Source organism: Myiozetetes cayanensis, unplaced genomic scaffold, assembly GCF_022539395.1.
Source record: "Myiozetetes cayanensis isolate MyiCay16 unplaced genomic scaffold, myiCay2020 scf6-25, whole genome shotgun sequence".
Classification (NCBI taxonomy): Eukaryota; Metazoa; Chordata; class Aves; order Passeriformes; family Tyrannidae; genus Myiozetetes; species Myiozetetes cayanensis.
The window spans coordinates 63,029,134-63,044,059 of NW_026087853.1; the positions used below are offsets into that span (position 1 = coordinate 63,029,134).

The 14,926-nt window shown below is 47.2% G+C and overlaps 2 protein-coding genes across 2 annotated transcripts in view; one reads left to right on the forward strand and one right to left on the reverse strand.

The window, feature by feature from the left end:
• Nucleotides 1-9,734, forward strand: part of FANCM (FA complementation group M) — a 316,043-nt gene extending 306,309 nt beyond the window's left edge. Inside the window, exon 24 of the mRNA XM_050335689.1 lies at nucleotides 9,708-9,734. The gene's annotated coding sequence lies outside the window, so the exon portion shown is untranslated. The remainder of the gene's footprint in view (nucleotides 1-9,707) is intronic.
• MDGA2 (MAM domain containing glycosylphosphatidylinositol anchor 2) overlaps nucleotides 1-14,926 on the reverse strand; it is a 256,870-nt gene that overhangs the window by 33,411 nt on the left and 208,533 nt on the right. The window contains 1 exon segment of the mRNA XM_050335716.1: nucleotides 12,915-13,063. Within this exon segment, the coding sequence (XP_050191673.1) occupies nucleotides 12,915-13,063 (149 nt within the window).

Genomic DNA, 14,926 nt, shown 5'->3' on the forward strand with positions numbered 1-14,926 from the left:
GGAAAAATCAAATTGTTTTGCTTTCAGAATGGATAAAATATTGGAGCTGTTCTGTTGCTCCTGTTTGGATGGGAGAATTCATGGCTGGTTTTGGGTACTTGTGAATTTGAATCATTAATTATTGGAATTATTTGCTGAAGTCTCTCTGTTTCTGCAGTTGCTGATCCAAAGACAAGGTGTAATAGGGAATATTTTCACAGCTGCTCATTGTAAGGCATCAGAAATAACTCTGGAATCTCAGGAATTGCAGTATTTTGCCACTCTTGGATATCGGGATTTTTTCATAGGAAGCAACACATTTTTTTTCCCCTTGCAATCAACACCAGCTCCTTTCTAATTCCTAATTTTTTTTTGCCATGGAAGCCAGAAAAAAACCCCACAAAACATCACAAAATTGTTGCTTTTTTTGACACCAAACAAACCTTTGCCTGATTTTTCACCTCAGCTGTCAAATAAACAAACAAATAAATAAATAGATAATAAATAAATAAATAAATAAATAAAGGAAATATCCACCCAGTTTTCACCACATTCCACCTTCAAGCTTTTCTCTTTCCACCTGGAAAATAAAGCCATCCATGGAGGATTCGCTCCAGGACATCCCTGTGGGAGCCTTTCCAGCACACTCCCAAATCTGGTGTGAAACACCAACAGCACCCTCAGCTGAAAAATCTGGAAATAATCGAAAATAAATGTAGGAATTGAGCTGAAAAATAGAAAAATAATTGAAAATAAATGTAAGTACTGAGCTGAAAAACACTAAAATAATTGAAAATAAATGTAGGGATTGAGCTGAAAAGTATTAAAATAATCAAAACTAAGTGTAGGATTTGAGCTGAAAAATACTAAAATAATTGAAAATAAATGTAGGAATTGAGCTGAAAAGTATTAAAATAATTGAAGATAAATATAGGAACTGAGCTGAAAAATACTAAAATAATTGAAAATAAATACAGGAATTGAGTTGGAAAATACTAAAAAAATTGAAATTAAATGTAAAGATTAAGCTGATAAATACTAAAATAATCGAAACTACATGTAGGAATTGAGCTGAAAAATACTAAAAGAATTGAAAATAAATGTAGGAATTGAGCTGAAAAACACTAAAAGAATTGAGCTTGTTTATTTGCTGACGCAGCAAAAAGGAAGGTCAGGTCTACACGAGGCTGGAGAACTTTGGAAGCAGCTGGAGGAACACGGATTTTCCAGCATATTTTCAAACCATCATTCTGAGACATGAACAGGAGCACTGGAATGCCCAAGTCAACCCTAAAAATAGGATTTTTATCCCTAAAAGGCCTCAGCACCAAACTGGAGATGCTCTGCAGAGCCAGCTCCCAAGCAGGAGGCTCCCAACGCTCATGGAAGCACCAAGGATCACCCAACCCTTCTGCCTTGGAGATCTGGGCATCCATTCTGGCTCCTTGGATGGGAAAGAGGCAAATCCTCATCCCCCAGTTCCTCAAAATTCCCTGGAGAGCCTCTCCCTGACGTCGAGGCCCTGCTGATCTATACGAAGCGGTTGAGATTGATGCTTCAAAGGCAAAACCCACAAGCAAACACAACCCTAAAACATCTTCTGCACGTCCACTCACCTGGCCAGAGCTGAAATATTAATGAAGAACCAGGATCTGCTTGAAAAGGAATTTTTGAAGGGGGAAAAAAATTCTTGCAATCAAAGGCCTTCGCCTCAAGAATTCTTCCTATCAAAGGCCCTCGGCCTCACCAAGACAAGGATGAAACACAGGGTGGGAAATCTCCTTTGGCCCAGCTGAAACAACAGTTTTCCAGCGGTTTGTGAGGATTTGTGGAGCGTTGAGGGAAAAATGAGCTCTGTTTGTGGAGCATTTATTAAGATGATCGTGGGCCTAAGCTGTAATTAATGCAGCAGACTTATCCAGAGGTAAATCCAGAGGTTTCACTGGGACAAGTCCTTTTTTTCTTGGTTACCTTTTTGAATATTTAGAAACCTCTGTTCCTAAAGCTGAAAAGCAAAAAAAAAAAAAAAGAAACAAACCCAGAAAAGCAAAATATATTTCCCTGACATCAGAGAAAAGGGGCTGTAATTGTGGCAGGATTTTATTGCAGCAGAAAACCCTCGTGCTGTCAAATGAAAGGGGATTTATCCCCTGCCTCCTGCTGAGAAACACTGTGTTCTCTTAAAGACTCGGAAATATAGATTTCTGGAGCTGTTAATCCTATGGGATGATTAAACATTGATTGTTGTATGCACAGATATGTTCATAAAAAATAAACACCCTCAGTCCATTGTACTTGGCCTATCGATCAACCACAAATTTCTTCATTGACTCAACAAGTTGGACAAGCTTCTCTTTAATTAATGACAACTGAATGCAGTGGAAATTAATCCACTGGATACTCCTGGAAAGAAATCTGTGACAGCGTTTAAAGTCATTTCTTTCCGGTTTATAACAACAGCGATTGATTTTCCTTAATAAAATCAGGTTTCTTGTGAAGTTTTAGATATAAAACAGGACTGTTGAGTTCCTGGGAAAATATTCCATTTGTATAACAAAGAGGGAGGACTCCCAGGAAGTGTTTGCCTCATTTCTGCTCTTTTCTCCCCAGTTTTGACCAGCAACATAATCAGAGTTATCTGGTTTGGAACATGAATCTTGTTCCTACCATTAACGTTATTATTTTGTGTTTACCACGTTGTGTAATTGGCTTTTCTGTGATACAAACAAAAACACACAAAAACACACAAAAAAATCCCTTTTTCTCCCCCTTTTTAAAAAAAACCTAAAAATCTCCAAGTCTTTAGTAATTAGGAACTCTGAGTCCAAAGATGAAGAATGTTAGAGAAACAGTTTTTATGAGCTACAAAGTGACAGATGAGTGATTCAGATGTCAGGAGCATCTGTCCATGATCCAAATTTACTGTCTGGTATTTGAAGAGGAAAGAGGCAGCAACACTTCAGGGAAAGTTGCTGTGAGAAAGCTGGAACTCAATGATCCAACAATTAAATATGTAAAACAGCTCAGGTTTTCAAGGCAGAGTGGAAATGTTAACCTAGAGGGAGGGATCCTTTTTTTTGAGAGTAAAATTGAAATATAACACAGATATCTGCTAAAACCTGGTGAACTGGAAGATAAAACACACTGCCCTCTGCTTTTCCATAAATATTTCCACAAACAGATGATAATAAAAACATTGTAAGTGGGGTGTTAGGACACTTCAGTCCATCTGTTAAGTAAATGGTCTTTTAGGATATTTCAGAGCTGGAAGGTTGTTGTGGTTTGTTGGCTTTTAACAACCTTAAACACGGGGACAAAGAAGGCCTGGAGGGACTGCAAAGGGGGAATGGCTTCCACTGCCAGAGGGCAGGGAGAGATGGGAGATTGGGAAGGAATTGCTGGCTGGGAGGGTGGGCAGGCCCTGGCACAGGTTGGGCAGGGAAGCTGTGGCTGCCCCTGGATCCCTGGAAGTGTCCAAGGCCAGGTTGCTCCAAGCTCATCCAACCTGGCCTTGGACACTTCTAGGGTTGTGGCAGCCACAGAGATGGAACATTAATTTGAATTTTCTAATTAAAAGACTGAGCACAACCCAGAAGGGCACTTTAGGAAGATTCCCATTGCCTCAAAAATGGTGTTTTCTTGTTTCTTTTTCACCTGATTCCTCCCCATTATCAGGATCTTGCAGGGGGTGGGACTGGATGGGCTTTAAGGTCCCTTCCAACCCAAACCAGCCTGTGATTCTGGGATTCTTTAATCAGAAAGGCAATAAAATTTATCCCCACTCACTTTATCCTTTATGGCACCGACAGAAACTTCCCTACTCCCCTTCACAGCCAGTGACCAAACGAGCCTCCCAGGAATCCCTGTGCCAAGCACACAACACATACTGGAATCCATCTGCCCCTGTCTGCTGCTGTGAATGAAAAGAGAAGTTATAAATCCAGTAAATCCCAAGGGTGAGCAGCAGGAAGCACAGGGAGGACCGAGCTGCTCTGGGCTGCTGGAAGGGACCTTCCCTTGCCAACCTGTGGTGACTGCAAGCCCTGCAGGCTGCACAGAGAACAAAGGCAGGAGTTTGACTCCTTGAAATAACAACCTTGAGCAAGCTGCTCTCTGTTCACAGGCACCAGCTGAGTTTTTATTCCCCCTTTCCAGAGGAGCTGTTGGGGTTTTTTTTCACCTGCCGAGGAGCAGAGCAGCCCCCCCGGGGGTCAGAGCTGCACACCCTTTGTGCCTGCTCTGGAAAGCTCACTCCTTTCCTTTGCTCTCATCCTGCTGATGAGAAATATCAGGGACTGGAGGGCCCGCCCTCAGGGCTGCTCCAAGGCTGCTGCCACACGGGAAGTGCTGGGATCACTTATTAGAAATAAAGGCGAGTCTGGAGTTGGTGGAAGACAAACCATGGGAAGGAAACACCTCCAGGTGACAGCACCAGAGCTGGCTGGAGCAGCTGCAGGTGTGGAGCTGCCCCTGCATCTCCAGGTAAAGCCACTGCTCCTCCCCCTTGGGAGCTGCCCTGGGAAAGCACAAAGAGATTCCCAAAGATATTCCCAAAGATATTCACGGCTGCTCCAGCAAAACGTGCTCAGTGAGGGGAGGGCTTGAAGGGCAGGTCCAAAAAGTGGGTCTGTCCCAGGTGGATAAACTTTCAGGAGTGCAGGAACACTCTGAGGGGTGTAAACACTTTGAAAACACATCACTGGAACAAGGTGCCCAGGGAAGAGGTGGAATTGTCACCCTGGAAGAGCTCAGAAACGTGTGGATGTGACACTTGGGGACATGGGTTAGTGGTGGGTCTGGCAGTGCCAGGGAATGGTTGGAGTGGATGATCTGGGAGGGCTTTTCCAACCTAAATGATTCTGTGATGGGATGTTCAATGAAAGCAGCTCCTGGAGTGTTGGAGTCTCCCAGGGCTGGCCAGGGAACACCCCCAAGGATGCTTTGAAATGCAAAAACATCAGAAGAACTGGGTCACTCATTTCAAAGGCAACCCCAAAGCTGGAATACAGCACTGCCAGAACATTCCTCAGAGGGTTATTAATGAGATGGAAAAACGTTCCTGATAAGCAGGCAGTGTCTTGGCAGACCTCAGCACCTTCAGAGGGAAGCACAGGGTGACCAAATCCACGTATTTCTCTGTGATGAAAGACACACAAGGCTGTCCTGATGCGAGGGCTGAGCAGGAGAGTTACAGATGAACAGCTGCAGTGACCCTGAGGAATGGAAATTCCCTGTGCTCCACACCTCCTTCCCATAAATGCTGCATCCAGGAGGATTTATAGTCCTCCTGAGTCACACTCTGATCCAGAACAGGTGTTCTGATGGGGTCACACGTGCAGGTTTTACTGCTGATGACTCTGACTGCACCTCATCCCACCACTTAAATCAAAAGAGCAAATGCCAGTCTGCTGTCAGTGACAGATGGAGTGAGGTTCCCACCAGCTCACTCGACTCCCAGAGCCCAAAAGATCTCAAAAGTAAGTCCAGGGGGAGTTGGACTGATGGTCCCTGGGGGTCCTTCCAGCTCAGGATGTTCTGTGATTCTCTAGGAGGCTGCACATCTCACTGACCATATTTCCCTTTTTTCCTCCCAGTCCCTGCCAGAGCATCCCACTGCCACCTTCCCCTCCCCAGGGAGGTCTGTGCTGCTCCAGGACCCAGGAAACCTGAGCAGCAGAAAAGCTCCTGTTTTCTGGTTGTTATTATACGAAGACAAGGGGAGAAAGTCGGGGCTGTTCAGCCTGGGGAAGAGAAGGTTGTGTGGAGACCTCAGAAAACACCACATTCAAATCAGTGTCTTCCTGAATTTATGCTTCTTAAAGGCTAAAATGTGATATAAGTCAATGCATCCATTTGAAAACTTTAAAACTGGCTGCATCCCAGCAATTCTGAATTCACAGAAATACGTGGGATCAAACAGGAGCTGCACTGTTCCCAGCCCCAGCAGGGCAGGTTCTCCTGCTTTTTTACTGCTGCAAACACCTACCAAAAAGAGCTTTCCACTTTTAATCCCTGTTTTGTTGGGCAGTCACAAAGGGTGGGTTCATTATTAACCCACATTAAGGCCAGTTTTCAGGGAAAGCTTTCTCATTCCCTCTCGGTGAGGTATCAAATTCCAGGTTCATGTTTTGGGCAACTCCGACACTACCAGAGCTCCAGGAGGGTTGGGATGATCCTCTCAGGGACAGGGTGGGACTCTTGGGGATGGGTCTGTGCAGGGCCAGGATTTGGACTCAGTGGTCCTTGTGGGTCCCTTCCAACACAGCAGATTCTGGGATTCTGTGAAAGTGGCATCAAGATTCATGTCTTGATTTCTGCTTAATCTGCAACAGCCACGTAAATATTTTTGTCAGAGGCAGAATTACCAAAGTGGCATCAAGATTAATTTCCTAAGTTTAAATCAAGCTCTTCACACCCACACCAACGACTCCATCTCCACGATCAAGAGCTCATCCATCCCCAGCCACATTCCCTATTCCAGTGGTGGCTCCTGGGTGAACATCCCACAGAGCTGCAGCTGATCTCCCGTCACAGGCGGGGCACTGAGCTACCTCATTTTCCTGCGATTTCCAAAAGCTCTTCACAAATGGCCATATTTTTTCATACCAAATAATTACAGAGTGACAAATTAATGGCAGGGGCTGCCATCAAGATGACAAACCCAACCCCTTTTAGCTGCAGCTTTGCCGCTCAGTCAATGCCACGAGCAAGGGAGGTTGTCTGGGGAAATGAAGTGGAAAAACAAGGCTGCATTTTAAACAACCTGCAGGAGGCTCTGCATAAAGAGACTGTGGGGTAAAAACACGACCAGACAAGCTCATGATGCCAAAATGCATTTCTGAGGAGAGCAAACATCCTGATTTTGCGCCGCTTTTTGAGCAGAGGAGGCGTTTTTTGCCAATAAATAACAGCCCAACTGTCAGATCTGGCCATTCCAACGGAGCCTTCCTTAAAGCCCAAAGACAAATTGGGAAGGAAATGGCCACTGGATGTTTAATGAAGTCCTCAAAATGGAAATGGGAGGGTTTAAATCAGCTCAGAGCCACAGATGCACTGCAGCAGGGGGCTCGTTTGCTCAGGGAAAGGCAGTGTGGTTTGGATTCCATGGAAACATCTGTGGTGTCAGGGAATAAAGAATTCTCCAGCAGGGAAAGAGCGGAGGAATTCATCTATGGGAATAAATCACTCTCATCCCAACAATTTGGAATATTTGGTAAGTATTTTTGGGTGAAAGCACGTTCTGAACATACACTGGTTAATATGTTCTGATCCAGCTCCATCATCCCTCACCTTGGAGCAAAAAAACCTGTTTAAGGAATTGCCAACAGAATTCCATTAGTTTTACAAGGTAAACTCCCTTTCCCAAGGCTGATAGAGGAGAGAATATTTCTAACCTTCCTCTTTGTTTCAGCTTTACAGAAAGATCTCAGAGGAATGCAGGGAAAATAAGTTCATTGCAGCCCCTGGAATAAGGCCTGGATGTGTCCCACTGACACAGAACCCAACAGAACTATCCCCAGAACAGGTTTGGAATAGCAGAGATCAAAGAAGATGCATTTCTATTGCTAAATTTTACCCCAAATCCTGATCTATTTTAACAGGATACTTGGAATACACCCTGTAGGCACTGATGCTCCTCAGGAGCTTCACTAAGGAGGACAAATCCTTCATCAGAAAGAAGTTTTTGTAACACTCAAAGGCCTTTGAAATTCTTATTTATGCTGCATTCACACAACCAGGCACACAACTCTTACTTGTCAGGCACCTGCCTAAGGACAAAGGCAATAATTTTCAAGGAGCTCTTAAATTTTAAAAGTTTTATTCCTCTGTTTCTCTTCTAGTTTTCATTTTTGCACATCCTTCAGTATTTGTGAACAACACTCTGACATCCTATTAAATCAGCACTGACAAGAAAACCTTTGCTGCCATTTATGGATTTTTCTTTTTTTAAAACAGGCTTGTCTTAATTTATAAAATTACGGAAATACAGAATGGTTTGGGTTGGGAAGGGACCTTAAATCTCCTCCAATGCCACCCCCTGCCATGGGCAGGGACACCTTCCACCAGCCCAGGGTGCTCCAACCTGGCCTTGGACACTTCCAGGGATCCAGGGGCAGCCACAGCTTCTCTGGGCAACCTGTGCCAGGGCCTGCCCACCCTCCCAGCCAGCAATTCCTTACCAATATCCCATTTTAATCTACATTTTTCCAGTGGGAAGCCATTCCCTGTGTTCTGTCCCTCCATGCCTTGTCCCCAGTCCCTCTCCAGCTCTCCTGGAGCCCCTTTAGGCCCTGCCAGGGGCTCTCAGGTCTCCCTGGATCCTTCTCTTCTCCAGGGGAACCCTCCCAACTCTCCCAGCCTGGCTCTGTGGGATTTAAACCTGTTTAGCTCTGAATTTCTCAAGACATCATAATCTGTAGAAATTTTATTTTCAGAATTATATGTAAATATTTGCCTCATCTGTCCCAAGGCTGGGACCATTTTTAACTGGCAATTAAAAGGCTTGGCTCCAGATCTCACATCCCAAGGCTCAGCTTCCTACTTTGCAAACCCTTCCTCAGCCTCGGGAAGGACGAGCACAGGAGGCCCCAGCCCTGCAAACTGAAAATTGGAAAGCAGAGCCATTTCTGCCCTGATTCAATTTGCCAAAGCCAGGAAAATCAATGAGGGACGTGCCTTTGCATGTCACACTCGTTGCTTTTTTTTTTTTGGCCAAACTCTCCCTGCCTCAGTCACAGGTGCAGATGGAAGAGGAGGAAAGCAAGGCCTTTTTAGATTTCCACAATGAATGCACACAGGGAAGTCTTTGGGACAGATAATGTAATATAGAGTCAAATCTTTCAGGGGAGCAACATTGGAAATATTCCAGGGTACACGTGGACGTCAAACTCTCCCTCCTCCTCCCCTGAAATGAATTGCTCCAGATGTGAGTAATTATTTTGGCTGGCTCTGAGTACAATTCACATGAATTTTGATGTGCAGATATTTTACATGTCCCAGAGCAGAGCAAGTGCAAATTCCCAGCTTGCAATCCTCTCTCCCCTTTGCAGGAGGCTGTGAGATGACAACACCCTGATCCTGGTGGATGGAACATCTGCAGAATTCCTGCCCATCAGGTTTTAAATGTGCTGAAATAAGTATGTTCCTCACAACTTACTTCAGTTCAAATTTCCTTCCCTCTGTCTCCATTTTCACTCCACAGGCAGGGAAATGACACTTCTCTGCCCTCATGATTCCCTCCTCAGCTGAGAGGACCTTCCTGCTCCCTCTTTGACCTTCTTGTCTCCCCTGGTATGTCATTAAACCCAGCTCCACTTTTTTCTCAAAGAACTTTTCTAACATTTTCTGTGACACTTCTTTTTAAAATTCTCCTCACCCAACGCTTAAAATGCCTTAAAAATACCTTAAAATCTCCTTAAAAACCTAAATTTTCCCTGTGTCCTGCTTTCCTACCATTCCATCCTCCTCTGAGAGGTGTTTCTTGTAACTCCAGTGACAAATTAGGTGACATGGAGTGGGATCTGACAGGAATGTTCTGGTGATTCATCCAGGGTGGAATCTGGGAGCCCCATTCCAGGAACGTGGAGAAAATTAAGGAAAGCCCCAGAGAAAGAGGGTTCAGGAGAGATGTGGTCCCACAGAGCCATGAAATCCTCTGGGTTGTTGAGGTTTAGTTGGGATATTGGGAAGGAATTGCTGGCTGGGAGGGTGGGCAGGCCCTGGCACAGGTTGCCCAGAGAAGCTGTGGCTGCCCCTGGATCCCTGGAAGTGTCCAAGGCCAGGCTGGAGCACCCTGGGCTGGTGGAAGGTGTCCCTGCCCATGGCAGGGGTTGGCACTGGATGGGCTTTGAGGGCCTTTCAACCCAAACCAGTCTGGAATTCTATGAAATGAAGGGGTGAAGGGAAAGCTCTAGAATGATCTCAGTCAAGTCCTGCTCACCTGAGCTGGTCAAGGCAGAGACTTCTCCCCCTCTCCAATCTTCACTTTCTGCCAGCCAAGGAAATCCTTTCCTGCTGCTGGAACTCTGTATCCCCTAATTACTCCCAGCAGAACAATTTGTCTTTAGGGGAGACCCCCAGTTTGCCCCGTGCTCTCACCAGCCTCCTTTGCCCTTTAAAAAGTGTCATCATTAAGCACAACCTTCATGTTGCTTTCTACAACCACCTGCCAAAAATACAGAAGTGGAGCCAGAGCACTCTGTGTCTTTGAAAAAGCATAAAATGTCCTTAAAAGTATGGTCTGTACCAAGAGACTTGAACAATTTCCACACAAAACAGAAGGTCAGGGTTTGGAGCAACCTGGGCTAGTGGGAGATGTCCCTGCCCATGGCAGGGGTGGGATGAGATGGGATTTAAGGTCCCTTCCGACCCAAACCAGGCTGGCATTCCGTGGAAATTCAACAACTCTAAACCTGCTGTGAATGAAATCTTCCCCACGTTCTCCCTGGATTCTGTCTGAAGCAGCAGCACTGCACAGGGCAGGTGCAGAGGGAGAGACGTCAGCACCCTTAACACAACAGCAATTCAGGGATCAGATAAAGGGAACGGCGTTGATGGAACCAGGAGCAGATCCCACCGCACTGGCAGCGTTTGCAGTGCATCAGAAGATTAAAACAGAGATTAAGAGCAGCTGATTTTTCCAGCTCAGAACTCCATTCCCACCTGGAAAACCTCCTGTCCTCTTTCCACCAGCACCTCGGCACAGCCACGTCCTCCACCACTGCCAAAAGATGTTCTGTGGTCCACAAAAACCGGCAAACCCCAGCAAAAAATACATTGCCAAGTCAAATAACTACCCACCACAAACAGTCTGCTGGGGGACAGCACTGGTGGGTGTAAATCAAAACAAGCATTTTAATTATCACCCCTGCTCTGGGGGGAATGGCTGCAATAAGGTGTGTCCGAATGGATCGCTGGGTTCCAAATCACCCCGGCTCGAAATGTGGCTTCAGAGGCACGAAAGGGGAATGTTCTGATGAGCCTGACACAGAGTGTTGTCAAGGAAATTAGAGCAAAATAACTCCAGTTAATTATATAAATAGATAATTAAAATTAAATTAAAATTAAGCAGGAAAAAAAAAAAAGCAGAAGCTAAAAATCCTAATGCAATTAATTTCATTATATATTCTTTGACTTCAGCGAGTTCTCCTCATAATTCCCTAATTCCTCTCGGGGCCGGGGAATCACGGCCCTCATTTGTGCCCAACCATGCAAACAGTGGCACAAACACGGATTAAAAGTCACCGATTTTCATTTCAAATGAGTTGGATTGAGGCAGGAGGAAGGAGAGGGAAGGAGAGGGAAGGAGAGGGAAGGAGAGGGAAGGAGAGCCAGGGCCCTCCAGGTACCAAAGCCCTTCCCTGGGTTTGTCCCAGTCAGCTCCAGGGCTGGCGGGGAAGTTGCTCAAGCACAACCTCCGTGAGTCTGTTCAGCATAAATAACGCGCTCAAACGGCCTGTTTGCTCTGCAGCTCCCAAAGCTCATCCCAGTGGGAGATCTGGGGGATAACGAGCTGTTTTCCGCCTCAGCTTTGCCAAAATATACGTCTCTGAAATCTGCCTTAATCCCCAACCTCTCCCTCCCTGCACAAACGGTTATTTCAGGCGTTCAATCACCAAATACACAGCTTTTAAATCAGCCAGTCGGGGGGGTATTTAAAGGAAAATGAACCCCAATCGATGCCAGGTGGGTTCTCAGGGCTGAGAGTGGGAAATGTCACAGGAGAAGGTTCAGGTTGGGAGAGGGACTGGGGGCAGGGGACCAGGAGATGGGGGGTGGGAGCACTGGGACCTCGAGTGGGTCACATCCAGACCAAGCCTGGAGCCCAACCGGTGGGATGAGGCTTGGAGGTGGATGGGGTGGCCAAGGAAGGGTTCCCAGCAAGGGTGGCTTGGAAGAAGGATGGATTGTGGGAGTGAAATGGAAGAGAACAAAGAAAGGGAAGAGAAGGGAGAAGGAGGGTTGGGGAGGGAAGGTTAGGAAAGAAAAGGGAAGGGAAGGTTTGGGAAGAGGAGAGGGAGAGGGGGGGGGGGAGGGGAGAGGGGAGAGGAGAGGAGAGGAGAGGAGAGGAGAGGAGAGGAGAGGAGAGGAGAGGAGAGGAGAGGAGAGAGGAGAGGAGAGGGAGAGGAGAGGAGAGGAGAGGAGAGGAGAGGAGGGAGAGGAGGGGAGAGGAGGGGAGAGGAGGGGAGAGGAGGGGAGAGGAGGGGAGGAGGAGGGGAGAGGAGGGGAGAGGAGGGAGAGGAGGGGAGAGGGAGGGGAGAGGAGGGGGAGAGGAGGGGAGAGGAGGGGAGAGGAGGGGAGAGGAGGGGAGAGGAGGGGAGAGGAGGGGAGAGGAGGGGAGAGGAGGGGAGAGGGGGAGGAGGAGAGGAGGGAGAGGAGGGGAGAGGAGGGAGGAGAGAGGAGGGGAGAGGAGGGAGGGGAGGGGAGGGGAGGAGGAGGAGGGGAGGGAGGGAAGGGGAGGGGAGGAGGAGGAGGGGAGGGAGGAGGGAGAGGAGGGGAGGGAGGGAAGGGAGGGGAGGGGGAGGGGAGGAGGGAGAGGGAGGGGAGGGAGGAGGGAAGGGGAGGGAGGGGAGGGGAGGAGGAGGGGAGGGGAGGGAGGGAGGGGAGGAGGGGAGGAGAAGGAGAGAGAGAGAGAAGGAGAGAAGGAGAGAAGGAGAGAAGGAGAGAAGGAGAGAAGGAGAGAAGGAGAGAAGGAGAGAAGGAGAGAAGAGAAAGAGAGAAGAGAAAGAGAGAAGAGAAAGAGAGAAGAGAAAGAGAGAAGTGAGAAGAGAGAAGAGAGAAGAGAGAAGAGAGAAAGAGAAGAGTGGAATGGAATAATAAAATAAAATAAAATAAACTTCATAAAATTAAAGTTCAATACAGTCAAATCAAGGCCCAGAGGCCCTCCCAGAGCTCCCCAGCCCCCCAGGACACGCCCTGGCCGCGCGGCTCCTGACCTGGCGGATGCCCAGGCGGTAGGCGAGGATGCGATCCACGGCGCTGGGGTTCATCTGCGTCCACTGCAGGCTGTAGGAATACACCCGGGGCCGGTTCTGCCACAGCGGGTTGTAGGTGTCGTAGTAGAACTCCGGGGCGTAGGCTTTGCCTGGGAGGGGGCAAGGCCAGAGGTCAGGGACACAAACCAACCACACAAACATCACTCCCAGAGCCCAGGGGGGAGACCCAACCCCTGGCGTCCCCAGCCTTCCTTACATCAACCCCCGCTGTTCTGATCTTTGTCAAATATGTTCTTTCAGAAACACATTTGGGAGTTCTCCGCCCCCAAAAATGGTCAGGAAGAAATGAAACCCTCCAAGCCCACCTTTGAAGTGTTTGTGAGCCAGGCACTGCTCTGTTCTGGCCAGAGATTCATTCCAGCTGCACAAGTGTCCTTTTGAGACCTGTTTATGCATTTCAGCAAACAAGGAAATTAATGTGTTTTTTTTGTTCTGAGTTCCACAATTCTCCTCATTAATCAGTGTTCTATCCTTCATTGGCTAATTTGGTCTGCATTCCTTGGTCCTCTTATCACTCCTCCTCAGACAGAGTCTCCAGCTCTCAGGCTGAGATGTCTTTCTTAATCTGTGTATCTTCTGGTTACTCCAACATGTCTCTCATAAATTTAAGATCCCAGATAACCAATCTTCAGCTCCTTCAAGCTTTGTCTTCTAAAACCCATCAGAGCCAGCCCAGAGAAACTCCAAGTTTCAGTGCTTTAAAGATCAAACCAACGAGTCTGGTAAAAGAAACCCACCAACTGCTACCATTAATTATAAGTTTAGGAAAGTTATATCCTTTCCAACACCTCCATCCACTTTTTCAAAGGATTTGTGGCGATGCTTTGCCTTTATCATTAACTCCCTCAGTGGAATTCCCAGCCCAGGTGCGGGCACGGAGGAGGAAAAATGAAGGGAGCCTCTGGGAAAGGCTGGAGCGACACAAGGTGCCTCTGCTCTGATTTTTCATGCCCAGGTGACTAAAATAGAGACATCAAAGTGACCTGCACGACACTGGGAGACTCTGTGACAGCTGCTGGACCTGGCACAGATAATCTGGAGTGGCATCCCGGAGCTGGGAGTAGGAGATGGATATTTGCAGCGACTGCTGCTGCCTTCACCACATCTCCTGCTCCCCACCTTCCCACCTGGAACGCACCCAGGCTGTCCTGGGTGACCCCCCCAGAGGTGCCCTCTGTTCTCCTGCATTATTGAGTTGAACAGACTGGTTTGTACGAGGCAGGGCCAGCACATCTCACGGGGCACGGGGGGGACACGAGTGTCTCACCAGCACGTTCCAGCCTCTGGAAACAGCCAAAACCTATGGATGGTGCCCCAAAACACGGCCCCAATTCACTGCATTTTGACCTAAACCCACAAAGAGATTTTGCCCAGAGCTGTCCCATCCCTGAAAATATTCAAGGTCAGGATGGACAGAACTTGGAGCTACTTGGTCTCGTTAAAGATGTCCCTGCCCATGTCACAGGGGTTGGACTAGATGGCCTTTAAAGACCTTTCCCAACCTCTGATCTTCCATGGAACAGGCCCATCCTGCTCCCACTTGGGAGCAAACCCAAACCAGGTTTTGGCTCATTTTGTCCCTCCAAATGTGAAAAAATGAGACAAAACACAGGAAACCAGAATATTTGCATGTTACTCTCCTGCAAAGGTCTAAAAAAAGGGACTTGTAATTAGAGAAAAACCGAAGCAGAAGGAGGTCTTTTCACCTCCCAAAGCTTGTATTTCCATCCTTCCATTTCTCCAGGGGCTTTGTCAGTGGGGATAATTAGGAAAGGGAGTGAACAACACAGGACACGTGGGAAAACGTGGTGTGCCACTCACATGGAGCTGTGACAGGGACATGGAGTCATTAATCACTCCCTTTAATTGAGGTTTGAGGTGCCAAAACTAACACTGCATTTCAGCCTTTTCTCCCCCAAACTATCCCCATCCACAGGTGTCAATAAAGACAA